We start from the raw sequence: 22,336 nt of genomic DNA, 5'->3' as shown, positions 1-22,336 counted from the left end.
AACATGTGAAACTTAAGATCTCCCGGGCAGAAGCTTATGTTCAAATTTGGAACTTATTTGTACTCATGAATACGAAATTAAATTAGCACAGTGAAATATGACAGTTTACATGTGACATGTTACGATAGAGAAAGGAGCCTGTGATCACTGTTTACAGTGTCACAAGTTACTCTAAAATCATAACACAACACACACATGTAAATCCAACTGATGACGGAGGTTTAAACCTTCAAAATGCATTGCAAATAAAAATAAGCAGTGACTGGTAACAGTGAACTAGTTGTTTCATTTGGTATCAATAACAGTCACGATAAAGCATTTGAAGTGAAACACTTATTATTGTTATGCTAAAAAAATTGGCAGGATTGAAAAATGCTCAACACATACACTATGTGATCAAAAGTATCTGGACACCCTCAAAAACATACGTTTTTCATATTAGGTGCATTGTGCTACCACCTATTGACAGGTACTCCATATCAGCAACCTCAGCTGTCATTAGACATTGTGAGAGAGCAGAATGGGGTGCTCCGCGGAATTCACAGACTTCAAACGTGGTCAGGTGATTGGGTGCCACTTGTGTCACACATCTGTACATGAGGTTTCCACACTCCTAAGCATCCCTACATCCACTGTTTTTGATGTGATAGTGAAGTGGAAACGTGAAGGGACACGTACACCACATAAGCGCACAGGCCGACCTCATCTGTTGACTGACATGAGACTGCCGACAGTTAAAGAGGGTCGTAATGTGTAATAGGCAGACATCTATCCAGACCATCACACAGGAATTCCGCATCAGGACCCACTACAAGTACTATGACAGTTAGGCGGGAGGTGAGAAAACTTGGATTTCATGGTCGAGTGGCTGCTCAGAAGCCACACATCACAAAGGTAAATGCCAAACGACACCTTGCTTGGTGTAAGGAGTGTAAATGTTGCACGATTGAACATTGGAAAAACGTTATGTGGAGTGACGAATCCTGGTTCACAATACGGCAATACAATGGCAGGGTGTGGGTACAGCGAATGCCCGGTGAATGTCGTCTGCCAGCGTGTGTAGTGCCAACAGTAAAATTTGGAGGTGGTAGTGTTATGGTGTGGTTGTGTTTTTCATGGAGGGGGCTTGCACCCCTTGTTGTTTTGCATGGCACTATCACACCGCATGCCTACATTGACGTTTTAAGCATCATCTTGCTTTCCATTGTTGAAGAGCAATTCGGGGATGGTGACTGCATCTTTCAACATGATCGAGCACCAGTTCATAACAGCCTGTGGCGAAGTGGTTACACGACAATAACATCCCTGTAATGGACTGGCCTGCACAGAGTCCTGAACTGAATCCTACAGAACACCTTTGGGATGTTTTGGAACACCAACTTCATGCCAGGCCTCACCGACCGACACTGATACCTCTCCTCAGTGCAGCACTCCGTGAAGAATGGGCTGCCATTCCCCAAGAAACCTTCCAGCACCCGTTTGAACGTATGCCTGTGAGAGTGGAAGCTATCATCAAGACTAAAGGTGGGCCAATACCATATTGATTTCCAGCATTACCGATGGAGGGCACCACAAACTTGTAAGTCATTTTCAGCCAGGTGTCCAGATACTTTTCATTACATAGTGTATCAATGTGTGCCAACAGCTTCTTAATGGAATTGGAGCTGTCAAAATGTGGAATTATACCAACCATGCTTGGCAACTTCTGCAACTTTTTTAAAGACATCCATTTCTAAGGTGTGTATGTAAAGAGATTTATTTTTATTGCTGTGAATATTTGGAAAACTGCTAAATTCACAGATGAGCAATACTAAATGTTAATTTCCCCCATGACAAAAAAAAAAATTAACATTCAATACTCAAAACAACCATCAAATAGTCCATAATATAGAAATTACTGATGGTAGTTGGGTTTGAATTGGGGACCCATGGCATGCCACCCAGCGATGCTAACCATGCATGCATGCATGCATGACAGCTTGTGGCATTCCTAGCTCGCTCTCTCTCTCTCTCTCTCTCTCTCTCTCTCTCTCTCTCTCTCTCTCTCTGAAGCTCTCACTGGAACTGACTACGAAACCCTAAATCTAAATCTTGTCAATGATCCTCTGAATGGTGGAATTGGCAGATCCTTGCATTCTGGCCAGGTTGTTACATCCTTTCACTACGATTAGCATCAAAGATATCCCCTCCTGCCGAAGCTTTGTGATTGTTGAGTCTATTTTCAGTTTCCTTGAAGCTACACACACGATCTGCACCTCTAGACTGTAATAGCACTGTATACAGAGGACATGGACAACGTCTCTGTGTTTTTGTCTTCTTGATCGAATGACATAATCCTCAACTCCATATGTGCCATCTGATGAGAACTCTCATTCTTTCTCCTGAACATACAGGGCCTGTATGTGAACCGGTCGTCTCAGTTCACTCCTGATCGTGGGGTGTTTCATGTAGCCATCCTGAGTATAACCTGGTTGGAAATGTAACAGCGCATCCACTGTTGTTCCCATGTACTGACAGTGGAGCAAACAGAATGGTGTGAAGCCTGTAACATCCTGCTTCGCTGTGTTTTATACAAATGTCACTATGGGCAGTACTGTATCCCACTGTCTTTGTTCAACAACGACATATGTCAAGACCAAAATCCCAACACCTGTGAGGCTGTTCACCTGTGGATGATAGGCAATCACATAGACTGCCGTAAGCTTAGTGACAACAGTGCATCCCAATTTAAGTTATACAATATAGCACTGAAGATGGTCACTCAGTGACAGAAAATCGATTTTGCAATAGTAAAAAATATACGACCAATGCTGTCTCTTTTTTCAAGTATACCTGTTACCTGGTCGTAGTGCACAAGACAACATGGAGTCGCCAATCAATCAATGAAATTCATCTTAGTGACTGTCATCCACTGAGGATTTTTATTGACTAGCATGAAAAGGACTGTTGTAGTGGCTGACATCTCACAGTCTAGGAGTTGTCAAAAACACGCCCTCTTTCTTTGCAGCAGCATACAACGAGACTAAGGCATCCACAGTGGAAACATGCTAGTGTGCTGTCCTACATTCTCTAAATGTATATTCTTCTGTGGGACAGTATACTTGGTGTAGGAGTGATTGTGCCTGCACTGGTTGGGTGCTGGGTTGTGGTTTGATGGCTGTGGCCTCAGTCCTGAGTTGATCAATTCCATTCTTCAGTGTGCGTTTGGCTGATGGTACCACGTGCTAAAGATTCCTTCACCTCTACAACATATTTTATTATTTCCTACCACATTGGGTTGACATTCACAGCTCCTATCTCTTACCTATTCAGTCTGAAAGTTCTGGCCACAATAACATACTTTATCTCTTCTCTCACTACCTAGTGTACGAGAGGGAATAGGTCATGCAGGTCTCTGCAACTGCCTTAGAGCCACATTTGGGAATCGCCCATATTACTTTATTCCAATTCTTCTTTTCCTGCATTTCTTTAAGGTGCTGTTGCCACATGATGAATTGATCAGTTATTGTGACATCCTTAAATACAAGAGCTTGGTACATGTTTTCTTCAACTCCTTTCATCAAGTGTTGATTTCTTCAGCTTCTGTCATGTTTGGATTCTCACTGTGGCATACAGCCAAAACATTCTGTATGTAGGACTGCTATTTCCTCATGACATTTGGCCCTGATCTTCAATTGTTTTTCTGTTAAGTGGACTTGATGCTTATTGTTGCCAAACATTTTCTTCATTTCAGCCTGCAATTTATCCCTTCATTTCGACCTGCAATTTATCCACGCTATTGGGCTTTACCTTGTTGTTCTAAAACCACTGCTGGGCTGTGTCATCCAAGCAAAAGTACACACTTCCCAAACACATTTCTTAACTGTAATCCATGCTGTTGTATTTGGTGACTCAGTCAAATCCTTTCTGCCACTTTATTGGGTTCTGGCCAGTGTTTCTGGATAACAGTGATGGATGCCTGATGTGCAGCTGACTTATTGCTGTTTTTGAATCCACCTGTCATCTGAATACAGGGATCTTAGGAACAATGTATTGCTTGTGTTCCAGTTCCTATCCATGTAGGTGACGGCTTTAACTATACCTAATTGTAGTCACAGTGATGTAAACATTTTGATGTACCCAGTGTCTCCAACAAACAATGTCACATAATAACCCCATTCACATCCAGATCCGAAAGCAGGGTCACAATGAAATACAGTACTTAGCACTGAAGGAATGTTTATTACAAGTACTAATCTGCAGCCATAAGGAAACTGATTTGGATGGAGAGTGCAGCTAGTTATAAAAACATTGACTATTCCAGAATACTAGCATTTGTATCAACATCAAATATTCCAGAATACACAATTATTACAAAAATAAGATATTCAAGAACCTTCCAGAAATGATAAATACTAAATAACTGCTGGTGGTGGGGTTTGAACTGGGGACCTACAGCACACAAAGCAGCAACACTAACCATTATGCCACATGCTTATGGCAATATATAGGTAACACAGGTTAGCGCAAAAGTACGGGGAGTAGTAAATCTATTTTACACTATATATATATATATATATATATATATATATATATATATATGCCGGAGAGGTGTGGCACACTGACGTTCATCGTACCATGAAGCCACAAGAGGCATTCAAAGTTCTTCGCTCTTGTGTCCACTAAAGAACCACACAGCATGCAAAGGAAGGTATAACAGAAAATTCTGGTAGAATGTAAATAATTTGGAAGTAAAGGTGGTAACACGCTTTTCCTATCCCAACAGAGGCAGGGCTACCTGCGAAACCAGCTACATCTATCAGACCTGCTGCAATTTCTGCACAGCATTTTGTGCAGGCATGACCACCAACCCACTGTGAAATCTAATGAAAGGCCACTGCCACACTGTTGCCAAGAGCAGAGTTGAGCACCAAGTGCCAGAACACATTGCTGAGCACAACATGCTCGATTTCAGTGACTGCTTCACAACCTTTGTCATTTGAAACCCCTCCCCACCCCACCCCCGCTATTAGCTGAACTACTTATACGAGAGTTATCCTTACAACACAACCTTCATTCCCATAATCCTCCTGTCCAGCAATTGCATCTTCTTCCAAATTGTCACTCCTTCAATCAACTCCCCTAAATCACCACCACCACCACCACCACCACCACCACGCACTGCACAAACTCTCCAGCTCTGGTGCCCACACATTACATCCCTAACCTGCGCACCTGATGCCTCTTCCTCCTGCATTCCTATCTCACACACCTGCTTCTGGGCCATTTTTCTCCCTTCACCCACTCTACATGACATAACCGCTCTTCCTCCCAACTGCAGTCCTGGCAATGTGTATTTAGCCACCACAATGTAACGTGTGTGTGTGTGTGTGTGTGTGTGTGTGTGTGTGTGTGTGTGCTCAAAAAGAGATTTGTTAGGAAGCTAGAGTAATTTTCATTCTTTTTGTGTGTGTGCGCCAACAACTCAATGCCACTAGAACATACTATACTGTACTAATTACAAGTCAACTACAGACAGTTAATTAGGAGTCCACTTTGAAATTATTAAACTGGTAAGATTACTTACCTAAAATTGCTCCTATCCGCATGACATTGCTACTATGAAGCACATAATCAGAGAGAAGTGCTAGAGCTGGATCACACTCATTTCTGACTCCACAGTTAACAATACCACAAGCCAACAATGCACCAGACTGAAAACGGTTAAAACCAAATTAGTGTGAAGTAATAAACCATAAAACTAACAACTAGTGTTTGATTTATCAACAATTAAAAACAAAAATAATATTAAATGTATGAGATAGCAAACTGGGAGAAAAGCATTGTTTAAAGATGCTCAAAAATTTTACTCATTCTATGCACACTACAGTAATGTAAGTCTGTATTTAAAAATTACTTTCTAACAACAAACATTGCCACAAAACCGTATACTTCCAACTGACATTATTTCCTCCAATGTTTGTAAAATCATATTTTGAATTCAATCTTCAACAAATAACTTAAGATACAATCACAGAGTATTTGCAATCACAGTTGCATGGTTGTGATCAAGCAGTGTCATGTTCCTACTTTAACAGATCACTCTATGATGACTAAAGACCTGAAGACAATCATTATAGACTCAAACTAATAATCTTGCAAATGTTTTGTACCACTGTGACTGTCAGTAAACCTTATTAATATTATTACTACACCAAAAATTGCTGATTTCATCCAGACAATAAGTACACTTTAGTTAAACTACACACAAATCTCCTCTTAACAGATTTTGCCACAAACGCCTGATTTTAACAGCATTACAGGTATCACAATTCTAAGACGAAATGAATAAAATGCACTGTAATGACATGAATGAACTTATAGGTGTGAAATGAACTTAAATGCACTTAACCCTTTAGCAGGAGAATTTTTTTTATGTAGCAACCCAGCAAAGATAATTTTTTTGCTATCCCATCAGAATTGTGATCAACTGACTATATTTATTTTTTGATAACTTTTTTTTTATTTAGGACCAAAAACTATGATGGTACATATATCACCACGGCACCTTTGTGAAGTACTAAAACTACACTCCTGGAAATGGAAAAAAGAACACATTGACACCGGTGTGTCAGACCCACCATACTTGCTCCGGACACTGCGAGAGGGCTGTACAAGCAATGATCACACGCACGGCACAGCGGACACACCAGGAACTGCGGTGTTGGCCGTCGAATGGCGCTAGCTTCGCAGCATTTGTGCACCACCGCCGTCAGTGTCAGCCAGTTTGCCGTGGCATACGGAGCTCCATCGCAGTCTTTAACACTGGTAGCATGCCGCGACAGCGTGGACGTGAACCGTATGTGCAGTTGGCGGACTTTGAGCGAGGGCGTATAGTGGGCATGCGGGAGGCCGGGTGGACGTACCGCCGAATTGCTCAACACGTGGAGCGTGAGGTCTCCACAGTACATCGATGTTGTCGCCAGTGGTCGGCGGAAGGTGCACGTGCCCGTCGACCTGGGACCGGACCGCAGTGACGCACGGATGCACGCCAAGACCGTAGGATCCTACGCAGTGCCGTAGGGGACCGCACCGCCACTTCCCAGCAAATTAGGGACACTGTTGCTCCTGGGGTATCGGCGACGACCATTCGCAACCGTCTCCATGAAGCTAGGCTACGGTCCCGCACACCGTTAGGCCGTCTTCCACTCACGCCCCAACATCGTGCAGCCCGCCTCCAGTGGTGTCGCGACAGGCGTGAATGGAGGGACGAATGGAGACGTGTCGTCTTCAGCGATGAGAGTCGCTTCTGCCTTGGTGCCAATGATGGTCGTATGCGTGTTTGGCGCTGTGCAGGTGAGCGCCACAATCAGGACTGCATACGACCGAGGCACACAGGGCCAACACCCGGCATCATGGTGTGGGGAGCGATCTCCTACACTGGCCGTACACCACTGGTGATCGTCGAGGGGACACTGAATAGTGCACGGTACATCCAAACCGTCATCGAACCCATCGTTCTACCATTCCTAGACCGGCAAGGGAACTTGCTGTTCCAACAGGACAATGCACGTCCGCATGTATCCCGTGCCACCCAACGTGCTCTAGAAGGTGTAAGTCAACTACCCTGGCCAGCAAGATCTCCGGATCTGTCCCCCATTGAGCATGTTTGGGACTGGATGAAGTGTCGTCTCACGCGGTCTGCATGTCCAGCACGAACGCTGGTCCAACTGAGGCGCCAGGTGGAAATGGCATGGCAAGCCGTTCCACAGGACTACATCCAGCATCTCTACAATCGTCTCCATGGGAGAATAGCAGCCTGCATTGCTGCGAAAGGTGGATATACACTGTACTAGTGCCGACATTGTGCATGCTCTGTTGCCTGTGTCTATGTGCCTGTGGTTTTGTCAGTGTGATCATGTGATGTATCTGACCCCAGGAATGTGTCAATAAAGTTTCCCCTTCCTGGGACAATGAATTCACGGTGTTCTTATTTCAATTTCCAGGAGTGTATGTTGGTAAATGGATTTCCCACTTCACTTTTGTGAACTGTTATGTGTAAAAAAAGCAATGAACAGGGTTTCCTGTTTTTATTTTATATTTTCTTTTACTTTATTTAAAAAATGCTTGTTAACAATATTAAAGTTTACTTATCACAATGTGAAAACAATCCTTGAAACTTTATCATGCACAAAGGTATGAGCTGATACAGGTCACAATAATGTATATTGCAGAAGCGAAGCAATGTGTTCCTACAACAGCAGTGATCCCACGACATGCAGAAACTGATGGTTGTAGCAGTTTTCATACACCTGGCGCAGTGTACCACCACAAAATATCAGGCACAGACAGAGGTGGTAAGATATAGTCCCAAAAAATTTGGATACCCCTAAGTTGGTGGTAAATATGCTTCCCGAGGATCACAGATGACAGATTAATTTTGTGGTAAGTACAGTATACTTCCCAAGCCCCTTCCAGAAACTACTCTGGTGGTAGCCATACTTTCCATTAACAATTAAAACACTGTTGTTTGGTGGGATATATACTTCCCATAGTTCTGAAGGCTATATTTCACAACAGAAACTGCAATTGGGCAGCAGACTGCCATTGGATGCCAGGAGCATATAGAAGTGGCAACACATATTCCCTTAAATGTTTAAAGAAATATATTTAGTGGGACATATATCCCCCCACGGCCCACAAAAGGGCTAAATGAAATGATATCACTACAAACATTCGAATATGCTGAAAATGTGATGTAATAACTATGTATAGACACTGAAAATCTGTGACAAAGTGGGGCTCAAAAGCAGGAAACATGGGTTTGAGGCTCAATTTGACACAGTTTCTCAATTCTCATAACACCACTTTTTATGAAATGTGTATTTGAAGATTTTTACTTTTTCTCTCAGTTCTACCCCCAACTAATCTACACAATTACTTCCACAACATGAAGGGGGTTCTGAAGTCATCTCATTGTCTGAAATCCCGTCTGTCAACATCTTCTAAACATTAAGACTTTTGTGATCTTTGAGGCTTTCTTGGCGACACTGATGGTTTACTAGTTTTTGGGTTTGCAGCCAAGGTCATTTTCTTTACACATTATTTTGATGACTCCACTAGTGTTCATCCTCAGGTGCTTACAGTTTGAAAACCAACCACACAGTGAACGGAACACACTGTGTGCCACCCTATCTATTATTGCCTCATGCTGTCAAAGAATGTAGCAAACTCATAGAAATTTAAGACAAACCAAAGGAGTGTGCCAAAATGTACAAATGTTACAAGTAAGAAATAAATTATAAGACAATACCATTCCAAACAGACAGCATCGATATGTTTTCTGAATTGATTTAAGCAAACTGAATGCTGGGCCCCACAGTTTAATCCCCAAACCCTCTGCCCTAGGTAATTAAAGTATCTCAACTGCACTTTTTATTACACTGACCCAAAAGTTTGCTGCCTGCATCACAATGCTGGTATTTTCGTATTTCATTACATGCTCACAGGTGATGCAATGTTAGGTGACAGTTGATTTTGTTGGATGCTTGAGTTGACTGTAATGCTTGTGTTCTTTACAACTTCAAAAGTTCTTATGATTTTCCCAATACACTACATCACATTTGCACAGTATGTGGTATACAGCGAATTTTTGGAGCCCTAGATTAGCTTTCGCACAAAATAGTAGATCTTTAATTTCATTTGATGGATTTAAATACATCTGAAACTGTATTTTTGAAGTATTTTCCTGATCTTCCCATAAACTGAGCCAGCGTATGGAAGACCTACCATTCTGACTTCTCCTTTACTGGTGTCATTTCCCTTTACAGGCAGTGTTGACTTGCACTGCAGGGCATACTGAATCTGTTTTTCTGAGTACCTGTTCTTTTTGTAAACTTCTCACAGAAGTGTCAATTCTTCAGAGTAGTTTTCATGGTCTAACAACAAATATGCTCTGTGGACCAGTGTTCTACGCATCTCAACTCAATCCATCGATATACAAATTTCATTGTGTTTCACCACACAAATATAATAATAGGGAAAGCTACCTATTTTTGACATTTTGCTTAAGAGAAGGTGGATACCTGGGACATAGTGTCTAGAGGAAGGTCAACCATATCCACCTCTTCTGCACATGTCAAGAGCCATCGACACCCATCAGAAATACACTCCTGGAAATGGAAAAAAGAACACATTGACACCGGTGTGTCAGACCCACCATACTTGCTCCGGACACTGCGAGAGGGCTGTACAAGCAATGATCACACGCACGGCACAGCGGACACACCAGGAACTGCGGTGTTGGCCGTCGAATGGCGCTAGCTTCGCAGCATTTGTGCACCACCGCCGTCAGTGTCAGCCAGTTTGCCGTGGCATACGGAGCTCCATCGCAGTCTTTAACACTGGTAGCATGCCGCGACAGCGTGGACGTGAACCGTATGTGCAGTTGACGGACTTTGAGCGAGGGCGTATAGTGGGCATGCGGGAGGCCGGGTGGACGTACCGCCGAATTGCTCAACACGTGGGGCGTGAGGTCTCCACAGTACATCGATGTTGTCGCCAGTGGTCGGCGGAAGGTGCACGTGCCCGTCGACCTGGGACCGGACCGCAGTGACGCACGGATGCACGCCAAGACCGTAGGATCCTACGCAGTGCCGTAGGGGACCGCACCGCCACTTCCCAGCAAATTAGGGACACTGTTGCTCCTGGGGTATCGGCGACGACCATTCGCAACCGTCTCCATGAAGCTGGGCTACGGTCCCGCACACCGTTAGGCCGTCTTCCGCTCACGCCCCAACATCGTGCAGCCCGCCTCCAGTGGTGTCGCGACAGGCGTGAATGGAGGGACGAATGGAGACGTGTCATCTTCAGCGATGAGAATCGCTTCTGCCTTGGTGCCAATGATGGTCGTATGCGTGTTTGGCGCCGTGCAGGTGAGCGCCACAATCAGGACTGCATACGACCGAGGCACACAGGGCCAACACCCGGCATCATGGTGTGGGGAGCGATCTCCTACACTGGCCGTACACCACTGGTGATCGTCGAGGGGACACTGAATAGTGCACGGTACATCCAAACCGTCATCGAACCCATCGTTCTACCATTCCTAGACCGGCAAGGGAACTTGCTGTTCCAACAGGACAATGCACGTCCGCATGTATCCCGTGCCACCCAACGTGCTCTAGAAGGTGTAAGTCAACTACCCTGGCCAGCAAGATCTCCGGATCTGTCCCCCATTGAGCATGTTTGGGACTGGATGAAGCGTCGTCTCACTCGGTCTGCACGTCCAGCACGAACGCTGGTCCAACTGAGGCGCCAGGTGGAAATGGCATGGCAAGCCGTTCCACAGGACTACATCCAGCATCTCTACGATCGTCTCCATGGGAGAATAGCAGCCTGCATTGCTGCGAAAGGTGGATATACACTGTACTAGTGCCGACATTGTGCATGCTCTGTTGCCTGTGTCTATGTGCCTGTGGTTCTGTCAGTGTGATCATGTGATGTATCTGACCCCAGGAATGTGTCAATAACGTTTCCCCTTCCTGGGACAATGAATTCACGGTGTTCTTATTTCAATTTCCGGGAGTGTACATTCCATGTTCAGAACACTGGTCCACAATGTGGAGAGTAGTTTTCAAAAAGAATGGGTACCCAGAACAACAGATCAAGCATATCCAATGTCTTTCTTAAAAAAACAGCTTGGTACAAAAAGCATTAATCTATTTCACTCAATAACTGAAGCACATGTACCAAATTTAATAGTTATGGGAAAAGTTTTGCTTCTCTTTAGCTTAAAGTCACAACAGTTTTCAAATCTTGCGCTTCCTTAAAAAGAAATACACCACGGCTCAATAGCCAGCAGATAATTATGTTGCTGTTATGAACATCACTTTTGAGAAAATACATGCAGCAGTGGAAAAAAGCTATATAGAAGGATGGGTCTACAGGAAGAACAATTTTTTTGCCTACTGTTCGAAAAGGGAGGGAGGGAGGGAGGGAGGGAGGGAGGGAGGGAGGAGGGGGAGGGGGAGGGGGAGGGGGAGGGGGATGGGGGAGGGGGGAGGGGGGAGGGGGGAGGGGGAGAGGGGGAGAGGGGGAGAGGGGGAGGGGGGGGAGGGGGGAGATGGGGAGGGGGGGAGGGAGCACAAATAATGTACGAATATACTTGATGACAACTGATGGCCCAACATGTTACACCCAAAAGAGAACTGAAAAATCATATTTAAGATATGAAGCTTTGATACTTAAACTAAATAATAGGTGACAAATACAAACCTTGATGTAATCCTCAGAAGAATAAAGGTATTTGTCTATTGGTGTCAATCCTCCATCTACATCCCACAGAAGTACCAATCCAAGAGAGGCTGTGGCACTCAACATACCTGCAATGAAAGGTGTTGATGAAGATATAGAAAAGAAAAGCAAAAAATGAAACCACTACCAAATACAGGCATGTGGCAGTATCGTAACCACAATCCAGGTGCAGTACAGCATGAAAATAAGAGACAGGACTAAGACAAATCAGAATGGATTTATAGTCCATGAGAAGAATGACTGGTATTAACATTTCATGTGGCCAAGTGGCACCTGTTACCGGATGTAGCATATAGCATCTTAGTCACTACTACTTGTGTACCCTAGTAGCAAAACATGCAGTTTGTATTCACAAACCTGTTAACAGTTACTGGTTATAACACATAAACTTGAAAAATCGCAAAGAATTACTAACCATCTAGTATACAGAGACTTACTTTTTATATGTACAATAGATATGCAAACTATTTTCACAATAGTGTAGAATATTTACAGCTTTTTTTCATTGTCAAAAATTTCCTTTATTAACAATATTACGAAAAGGATAGCTGCTATTCACCATATAGCGGAGATGCTGAGTCGCAGATAGTCAAAACAAAAAGACTGTCACAAAATATGCTTTTGGCCAACAAGGCCTTTGCCATATATAAAACCACAGTCTCTGGCAGCTGAAGCCAGACTACGAGAAGTAGCAGTACATGATGGGAGAGGCAACTAGGTGGGCGTAAGGAGGTTGGGGCACGGAGGGGGAGTGGTAGGGGTAGCAGGGTAGCGGTGAGGGACAGTGAAGTGCTGTTGGGGAGCATGCAGGGACGAGGTGGAGAGAGGGTAGGGCAGCTAGACGCAGTCGGGAGGTTACACAGAGGGCGGGGGAGTGGGGGCGGGGGTAGCAGGACAGGAGAGAAATAAAAAGACTGGGTGCATTGGTGGAATAGAGGGCTGTGTAGTGCTGGAATGGAAAAGGTAAGAGGATAGATGGGTGAGGACAATGACTAACGAAAGCTAAGGCCAGGAGGGCTATGAGAACATAGGATATACTGCGGGGAGAGTTCCCACCTGTGCAAATCAGAAAAGCTGGTGTTGGTGGGAAGGAGCCATATGGCACAGGCTGTGAAGTAGTCATGGAAATGAATGTCTTGATGGGTGGCGGGCTCAGCAACAGGGTGGTCCAATTGTTTCTTGGCCACAGTTTGGTGGTGGCCATTCATGCGGATAAACAGCTTGTTGATTGTCAGGCCCACATAGAAACACAGAATGCAGCACAGTTCTGCAGCTTAACTTGTAGATCACATAACTGGTTTCACAGGTAGCCCTGCCTTTGACGGGAGAAGTGATGTTTGTGACCGGACTGGAGTAGACGGTGGTAGGAGGATGTATGGGACAGGTCTTGTGTCTATGTCTATTACAGGGATATGAGTCATGAGGTAAAGGGTTGGGAGCAGAGCTTGTGTTGGGGCGGACGAGTACATTGTATAGGTTCAGTGGATGGCAGAATAGCACTGTGTGAGGGGTGGGAAGGATAGTGAACATGATGAGAGGTTGTCTAAACCCTGGCAGAGAATGTAATGCCTACCCACAATTACTTCTCCTTTGACGGCATTAACTACGAACAAATCTGAGGTACAGCTATGGGCATCCACATGACAGCATCCTATGCCAACCTACTCATGGGTCATCTAGAGGAATCCTTCCTAAACACCCAGAATCCTAAACCCATCACCTGGTTCAGATTCACTGATGACATCTTTGGGATCTGGATTGAGGGTGAGGACACCTCATCCACATTCCTCTAGAAGTTCAACAGCTTCTCCCCCATTCGCTTCACATGTTCCTATGCAAACCAATAAGCCACCATCCTAGATGTTGACCTCCACCTCAGTGATGGCTACATTGGTACCTCTGTCCATTTCAAATCTACTAACCGTCAGCAATACCTCCACTTTGACAGCTGTCACCCCCTTCATACCAAGTAATTCCTTCCATACCACCTAGCCACCTGTGGCCATCGCATCTGCGGTGACAAGTGGTCCCTCTCTAAATATACCAAGGGTCTCACTGACGCCTTTACAGACTGTAATTATCCTCCCAACTTGTACAAAAACAAATCTCCCGTGCCTTATCTTTCCAGACAACCACCACCTCCCAAAGTTTCACTGTCTGGCCACAGAGGAGCATTCCCCTCGTAAATCAGTCCACCCAGGACTGGAGCACCTGAATTACATTCTCTGCCATGATTTTGACTATCTCTTGTCGTGTCCTGAAATGAAAAATATCCTGTCCACTATTCCGCCCACCACTCCCACAGTGGTATTCCGCCATCCACTGAACCTACACAATATACCTACACAATATACCACCACTCCCAACCTCTACCCACCTGGCTCATATCCCTGTAACAGACCTAGACGCAAGACCTGTCCCATACATCCTCCCACCACTACCTACTCCAGTCCAATCACAAACATCACCTCCCCCATCAAACGCATGGCTACCTGTGAAACCAGTCCTGTGATATACAAGATAAACTGCAGCAACCACTATGCTGCATTCTATTTGGGCATGAAAACCAACAAGATATCTGTCTGCGTGAATGACCATAGACGAACTGTGGTCAAGAAAGAACTGGACCACCCTATTGCTGATCATGTCGCGCAACACGACATTCTTCATTTCAATGACTGCTTCACACCCTGTGCCATATGGATCCTTCCCACCAACACCAGCTTTTCTGGACTGCACAGGTGGGAACTCTTCCTGCAAAATATCCTATGTTCCCGTAACCCTCCTGGCCTTGACCTTCATTAGACATTGTCCTCACACATATAGCCCCTTACCTGTTTCCATTCCAGCATTACACAGCCCTCTATTCCATCAACGCACCTAGTCTTTCTACTCCCCTCCACACTCCCACGTCCTCCTCCCCCCCCCCCCCCCATGTGTAACCTCCCGACTGCTCCTAGCTGCCCTACCCTCTCTCCACCTCATCCCTATACGCTCCCCAGCAGCACTTCACTGTCCCCCTCCCCTCCCCACCTCAGCCACCTCCTTCCCCCACCCAGTTGCCTCTCCCATCATGTACTACTACTGCTGCTGCTGCTTGTACTCTGGCTTCAGCTGCCAGAGCCTGTGGACTCGTGTGTGTGTGTGTGTGTGTGTGTGTGTGTGTGTGTGTGTGTGTGTGTGTGTGGTCTATTTTTGACAAAGGCCTTGTTAGCCTAAAGCTTGTTTTGTGACAGTCTTCTTGTTGTGTCTATCTGCGACTTAGCAGCTCCGCTATATGGTGAGTAGCAACTATCCTTTTCATAATATTGTTGCATTCCATCCTAGAATTTCCATTGATTTCCTTTATTAACTTGTTCTACAAAGAGGGACAGAAAAAATTATGGGTATATTAACTACTAATATCTAATAAAAAGTACTCTCAATGCAATGATCAGGTGATAGCACCCCCTCCAATATCTCCGATTGTGTTGCAGTTATGATAACTGAAAAACACCACTCCCATTACAGTCAGAAAATGATTATGAATCTTTTCCCTGCACTGTTCCAGCTGTCACTGCTTCCTCTCATATGAACAATTCATTCTTTCATGCATTGTTCGACAATATCTTCATTTTTGGCTGTCTCTGTGATGGCACGTGCGGAGCTGTTCAGTATTTCCTTCCAGGTCTCACAAGTCACTAGAATCACAGCATCCACAAGGATATTCTCAATTACAGGGATGGTCAACTTCTTGTTCTTTGTAGCAAGGCAGTGTTTTACTTGCAACCATACACCTTCATTAGCACTGATATAACAATGATATTGGAGTAACCTTACTATTTCTTGTCCATGCCTTTGGACAGTTGCATTGATGATATACAAAGCAAACTGTGAAATAGTTTTGAACAACACAGACTCCCTCAAATCTGTTCTGAGATCCACATTTTGTCTTTTCAACCACCGAATAATTTTGTCGGCCACTGTTGCCAAACTCGGTGATCAATCCTGAACAACAGAGTGAGACATAGAATTATCCATACACTATTTACATGTTATAGGTAGCCCCCCCCCCCCCTCTCTCTCTCTCTCTCTCTCTCTCTCTCTCAGGTGAAACATTAACTGGTTTCCAATACTTTCAATGTATCTCCAGTGTCGCTACAAGGGAAGTCGAGTTATTGGCTATGATTGAGGCCCATGTTGACTGGCTGAATTGGTCACATGACAAAGAATATAACCCGTGTGAAATCAAAAGAAATCAGAAACTCACTTGGAAATATTACAAATTACATAGAAACTGGTTTTCAGTTCACTGACTGGAGATCAGTTTTCATCTTAATACTGAAAAAGAACCCAGTTCAGGTATTCATTATATGTGGCACAACGTATCCAGGTGGTATGGTTTCAAAACATAATGCTGTCGTAATTACTTTTATAGCCAATACAGTTGGGCAGTTCTTGTGTCAACCTGGTAGGTGTAAAACATCATCCAAAATTGTACTAAATCCCTTTCTCTTAAAATTATCTTAAGGAATTTGTTCGTAAGTCCACACAAAGTGTAAATGGTTGTAATAAATACTAGTCCTCTTAGCAACAGACATTTCTGATAGGGGGTGTACAGATGGATATGGGGATTAGAGATCAAAAATGGTTGTAGGAAGACTGAATATTGTAAAATAAAAATCCACAAAAGATAAATGCAAAATATACCTGTTAAAAAAAAAAAAAAAATCAGATAAATATTTGCTTGATGCCCTCCTAAGAGTGTCTCCATTCTTTCCAAACTAACTATGTAAGCAAAGAGAAGATGTGGCTTAAATTCGAGGAAATATGACTGAAGACAACTGAGAATGTCAGAGTTTCATACCAAGTAAATTAATGAGACATTGAACAGATCCCCATGGTACACAAAGCAGGTCAGGATACTGTTGCAGAAGCAAAAATCATGCCACAGCTGAATGCAAAAATATTGTGGTCTTGTTTTACAGAAGCTCGAAACTTTGCACACACTTCAGAGTCTTAATCTAGCAGAAAATCCCGAGAATCCGGTTGTATGTCAAGTATACCATCAGCAACACATAACCAACACCTCCACTGTGCGATAACAATGGTATTGTTACTTATGACAGTGCCTCCAGAGTAGAGTTAGTAATACATCAGCAGCAAGACACTATAAATACCTCATATGCGCAATAACAATGGTAATGCTACAGATGACAGCTCCTTTAAAGTGGAGTTACTGAACACAGTTTTCTGAAATTCTTTCACTAAAGAAGATGCAGTAAATATTCAACAATTTCAATAAATAAAAGCTTTCAACATGAGTATACCAATTAGGTTCCTTTAAGAGTATACTGATGAAATAGCTCCATTTTACCAAACATATATTATACACAATCATTTGTTTGACAAAACAACTGTACCTAGAGACAAAAGTTGCACAGGTCACACTGATACACAAGAAAGGAAGTAGGAAACAATTCGCTAAATTACACACATATCACTGACATCAATTTGCAGTAAGATTTTGGAATATATACTGTGTTTAAACTTTATGAAAATCTCCAGGATTACTGGTACTTTACAGAAGCTAGAAGTTTTGTGCAGATTTCAATGCAAAATTATGTAATATCTGGAAGAAAATGATTGATTGACACACAGTGCACAAGGATTTGGAAAATATAGTTCTTCTGAAACACAACTTGTTCTTTATTAACATAAATTAATGAGTGCTACTGATAAGGGATTCCAAGTTGACTCCATATTTCTATTCTAGGTCTCCAGAAGACTTTAGACACTATGGCTTCTAATCAAATGGTACCCCTATGGAATACCACCTCAGTTTTCCTGTCAGAAAGATCACAGATTGTAATAAGTGATGGGAAGTCATCAAGTGAAACTGATGTGATATTTTGCTCCCCAAGGAAGTTTTATAGGCACTGCTATTCCTAATCCACATAGATGAATTTGTAGAGAATCTTAGTGGCTCTCTAAGACTGTTTGCAGATGACATTGTCTACAGTCTAGTAAAGTCATTACAAGATCAGAATGAATTGCAAAATGATTTGGGTAAGATATCTGTATGGTGCGAAAAGTGGAAACTGACCCTAAACAATAACAAGTGTGAGGCCTCAATGCAAGTACTATAAGGAATTTTTGTTACACAATAAACTACACAGATCTGAGGGTTCTCAATTCAACTAAATACCTTGGTATTACAATTACAAACATCTCAAACTGGAACAGTCACAGAGAAAATGTTGGAAAGGTGAACCACTGACTGGTTTTTTGTCACAACACTTATAAGATGCAACAAATGACCTAAGTGTCTGTCTATACTATGCTTGGCTGTCGTCTTCCGGAGTACTGCTGCATAGTATGGGATCATTACCAGATAGGATTGGTGGAAATCATCGAGAAAGTTATAAGAAGAGCAGCTCATTTTGCATTATCACAATATAGAGGAAAGAGTACTAAGGATATTATATGCAAATTGGTTTGGCAATGAAACACGGGCATCTCAACAATGTAAGGAATAGATAGATTGTTACTTACCATAAAGATGACACGTGAAGTTTCAGACAGGCACAATTAAAAGACAGTTATACATTAGCTATTGGCCACAGCCTTCATCAGAAAAAGAAACACACACACACACACACATACACACAAAAACAAGCACACCTCCAGTCTGAGCTGCCAGAGATGGCGGTCCTATATGCGTGAGGTTTGCTTGCTTTTGTGAATGAGTGTGTGTGTGTGTGTGTGTGTGTGTGTGTGTGTGTGTGTGTGTGTGTGTGTGTGTGTGTGTTTCTTTTTCTGATGAAGGCTGTGGCCAAAACTAATGCGTAACTGTCTTTTAATTGTACACGTATATAATTTCATCATATCATCTTTACAGTAAGCAGCAATCTATCTTTTCCTTACATTGTTGATATTCCAACCCGGAGTTTCCATTGTTTGAAAAAAGGGTATCTTTTGTTCAGCAAGATATGTTCACGAAATTTCAGTCACCAACTTTCTCCTCTGAATGTGAAAATATTTTGTCCTCCCCCCATGTTATTCAGGAATGTAATAGTTAGAAAGACAAAGTGGTTCCATGAACCCTCTGCCAAGCAGTTAAGTGTGATGTGTAGTGTAGTCACGTGGATGCAGATTATCTACAGGGTGTCCAGAAAAGGACTCCCTGGTTTCAAAATTAAATATCTCGAAAACAAAGATCGATAGAGGAATGCAGTAAATGGTATGTTTATTGTGAAAGCTGTAAGAAGTTTATACAGCAGTTTGAAATAATAGTTACAAAAGCTGCTAACAGATGGCGCTGTACGCTGTACAGCTCATATCAGCATACACAAGTGAAATAATCGTATTAAAACAATCTTTGCAAACAATCACGTCACAATGTTTTCAAAATGTTCACCATTGGCACTACAGAGGTGGCGCAAACGAAGAATTCACCATCACATTTCGTAGTGTCTCAACCGAAATGGATTCACATGCCACAGAGATCACCGATTCAAGCTCGTCCAGCGTAGCGGGATGCTTTGGGTAGACCATGTCTTTCACTGTGCCCCACAAAAAAAAGTCACAGGGAGTCAAATCCGGCGAATATGGAGGCCAATCCATGCCTGTACCAGTAAATTTGGGATATTCCAAAGCAATGACTCGATTTCTGAAGTATTCCTCAAGAAAGCGAAACATTTGTTCGGTCCGATGTGGTCGGGCTCCATCTTGCATAAACCATTCAGTACCTGGTCGATCCTCTAACGCTTGCTGTGTGGTGACAAATTGTTCCAAAATTGCAATGTAACGTGCACCAGTGACCGTTTCTCGAATGAAAAAAGGCCAATAATGCCTCTGCTGCATACTGCGTCCCACACTGTAACTTTAGAAGAATACAGGGGTTTCGCTTCACACCAATATGGCTTTTCGGAACCCCAAAATCGCCAGTTCTGCTTATTCACGTATCCATTCAGGTGGAAGTGTGCTTCATCTGTAAACCAGATGCAGCCAACATCAAATCCTTCACTATCAATCATTGTGAGCATCTGATTAGCAAAGGCAACCCTTTATTGCACCTCTCGTACGGGTATAGCCTGGTGCGTTTGAATTTTGAATGGAAACATGTGTAGGCTCTTTCTCAGTATTTTCTGCATGCTGGAACGCTTCAAACCAGTCTCAGATGCAATTCTACGGACGGATGACATTGGATTTCGCTGAATAATTCCAGACTCTGTGGCGATATTTTCAGGCGTAACTGCGGTTTGCTTGCGGCCAACATGCCCCACTAGGTCATCAGTTACGCTGCCTGTTCGTTGAAGTTTTGCGAAGAGCGTACGAATGGTTTTCACATTGGGTCCTTTTGGAACATTAAATCGTGCTTGAAAACTTCGCCTTGTTGCCGTAGGACTCTCTTCTAACCTGTGGTACTCTAGCACCAGAAAAACGTGTTGTTCAATGGAGTACATTGTTTTAATCTCTTCCTTCGGTATGCTAACCTCCTTTCATGTTTCAATAGTGGAACTGATCGCTCTGCGCTTCGGATCACTATTTATACAAGGCATTACGTATGGCGATTACAGCGCCATCTGTTAGCAGCTTTTGTAACTATTATTTCAAACTGCTGTATAAACTTCTTACAGCTTTCACAATAAACATACCGTTTACTGCGTTCCTCTATCTATCTTTATTTTCGAGATATTTAATTTTGAAATCAGGGAGTCCTTTTCTGGACACCCTGTACATTCATTTTTTTAATCGCTGATAATCTCTTATCTCCATGTTACACTTATTAGTGCTACTTACTTGCTTCAAACAATTTCAATTTACCGTGCTGTCTTACTAACAGTAAATGTTAATTCCACATTTTGTTCCTAATTTTATGTTTCCCTACTTTTTTCATTTTTGTTCTTTGTCTTTCTCAGTATTTCTCCTCGTTTCATATCAAACAACACAGCTATCTCTCTGACTGTATGTGCGACCCCCCCCCCCCCCTCCCTTTCCCACAAAAACTGTGGTTTGTCAATGAGACTTTCTCTTCAAATACAGAACTGACTGCTCTTATTTAACAAAGCTTGATTTATAATAATAACAATAATAATAATAAGTCATCACATGCAGATAAAGTAGAATAATTTCACATGAAAGACTCACCATGTTCTTTGTTTTTATACAGCCACTTATTTCCATCTTCCATAAGTAACTTATCACGACCAAAGGCTGCATTAACAAATCCATTAACAAAACTTGCACCTAAATTCTGTCGGGCCGAGTCCACCTGGCCCCCTCCAAATGGTGGTCGGTTGTTTTCAAGATGAGATTTATAAACATCTTCTGGAGTTTTCGGTTCCATGATATCAAGCTGCAACAGTACAAAGGCAATTAGCATCAATTCTAAAATAAATCACTTACAGAGTACACACAATAATTAATTGCAAGAATAAGAGTCCCTGTGTTAATAAACGGGGTTGTAAAATTGTTACACGGCAGTAAAGGGGGAATTCACATAACCTGTCAGTCAAAAGAGTTAAACTTAATTACCTGTTCCTGTTAAATGCCACTACTGGTGAAAGTTAGTGTCTATTATGAAATATATCACAACATTAGACTACTGTTATATCAGGCACATCCAGCCCCACCTCTGTATTCTCTAACTCTACACTAGTGCACTACTCGCGAGGTTTGTTCAACGAATATGCAAGTTCTGCCTGACAAGCTACAGTAAAATGCAGGCAAAATTCTGCGATTTATTGACAGAACACTTAGAAGATGGAACGGATCTACTAGAGAGACTGCCTACACTATGCTTGTTGGTTCTCTTTTGGAGTACTGCAGTGCTGTGTGGGATCCTTACCTGATAAGATTAACAGAGTACACTGAGAAAGTTCAAAGAAGAGCAGCACATTTTGTATTATCAAGAAATAGGAGAGAGAGAGAGAGAGAGAGAGAGAGAGAGAGAGAGAGAGAGAGAGAGAGAGAGAGAGAGAGAGAGTCATGGATATGATACAGGGTTTGGGGTCAATATCGTTAAAATGAAGACACCTCTCACTGCAGCGAGACGATT

General features: G+C 43.0%; 1 protein-coding gene across 2 annotated transcripts in view; it reads right to left on the bottom strand.

The window, feature by feature from the left end:
• The window catches only part of LOC124554926 (26S proteasome non-ATPase regulatory subunit 2), a 124,946-nt gene that overhangs the window by 63,956 nt on the left and 38,654 nt on the right, over positions 1-22,336 (bottom strand). For both annotated transcript variants that reach the window (XM_047128618.1, XM_047128619.1), the window contains exons 7-9: positions 21,427-21,634; positions 12,256-12,362; positions 5,567-5,693 (exon numbers count right to left, since the gene is read on the bottom strand). In XM_047128618.1, the coding sequence (XP_046984574.1) occupies positions 5,567-5,693; positions 12,256-12,362; positions 21,427-21,634 (442 nt within the window). The remainder of the gene's footprint in view (positions 1-5,566; positions 5,694-12,255; positions 12,363-21,426; positions 21,635-22,336) is intronic.

The sequence above is a fragment of the Schistocerca americana genome, chromosome X (assembly GCF_021461395.2).
Source record: "Schistocerca americana isolate TAMUIC-IGC-003095 chromosome X, iqSchAmer2.1, whole genome shotgun sequence".
NCBI lineage: Eukaryota > Metazoa > Arthropoda > Insecta > Orthoptera > Acrididae > Schistocerca > Schistocerca americana.
The sequence above is the reverse complement of the archived record's forward strand: the minus strand, read 5'-3'. Positions and strand labels throughout refer to the sequence as shown.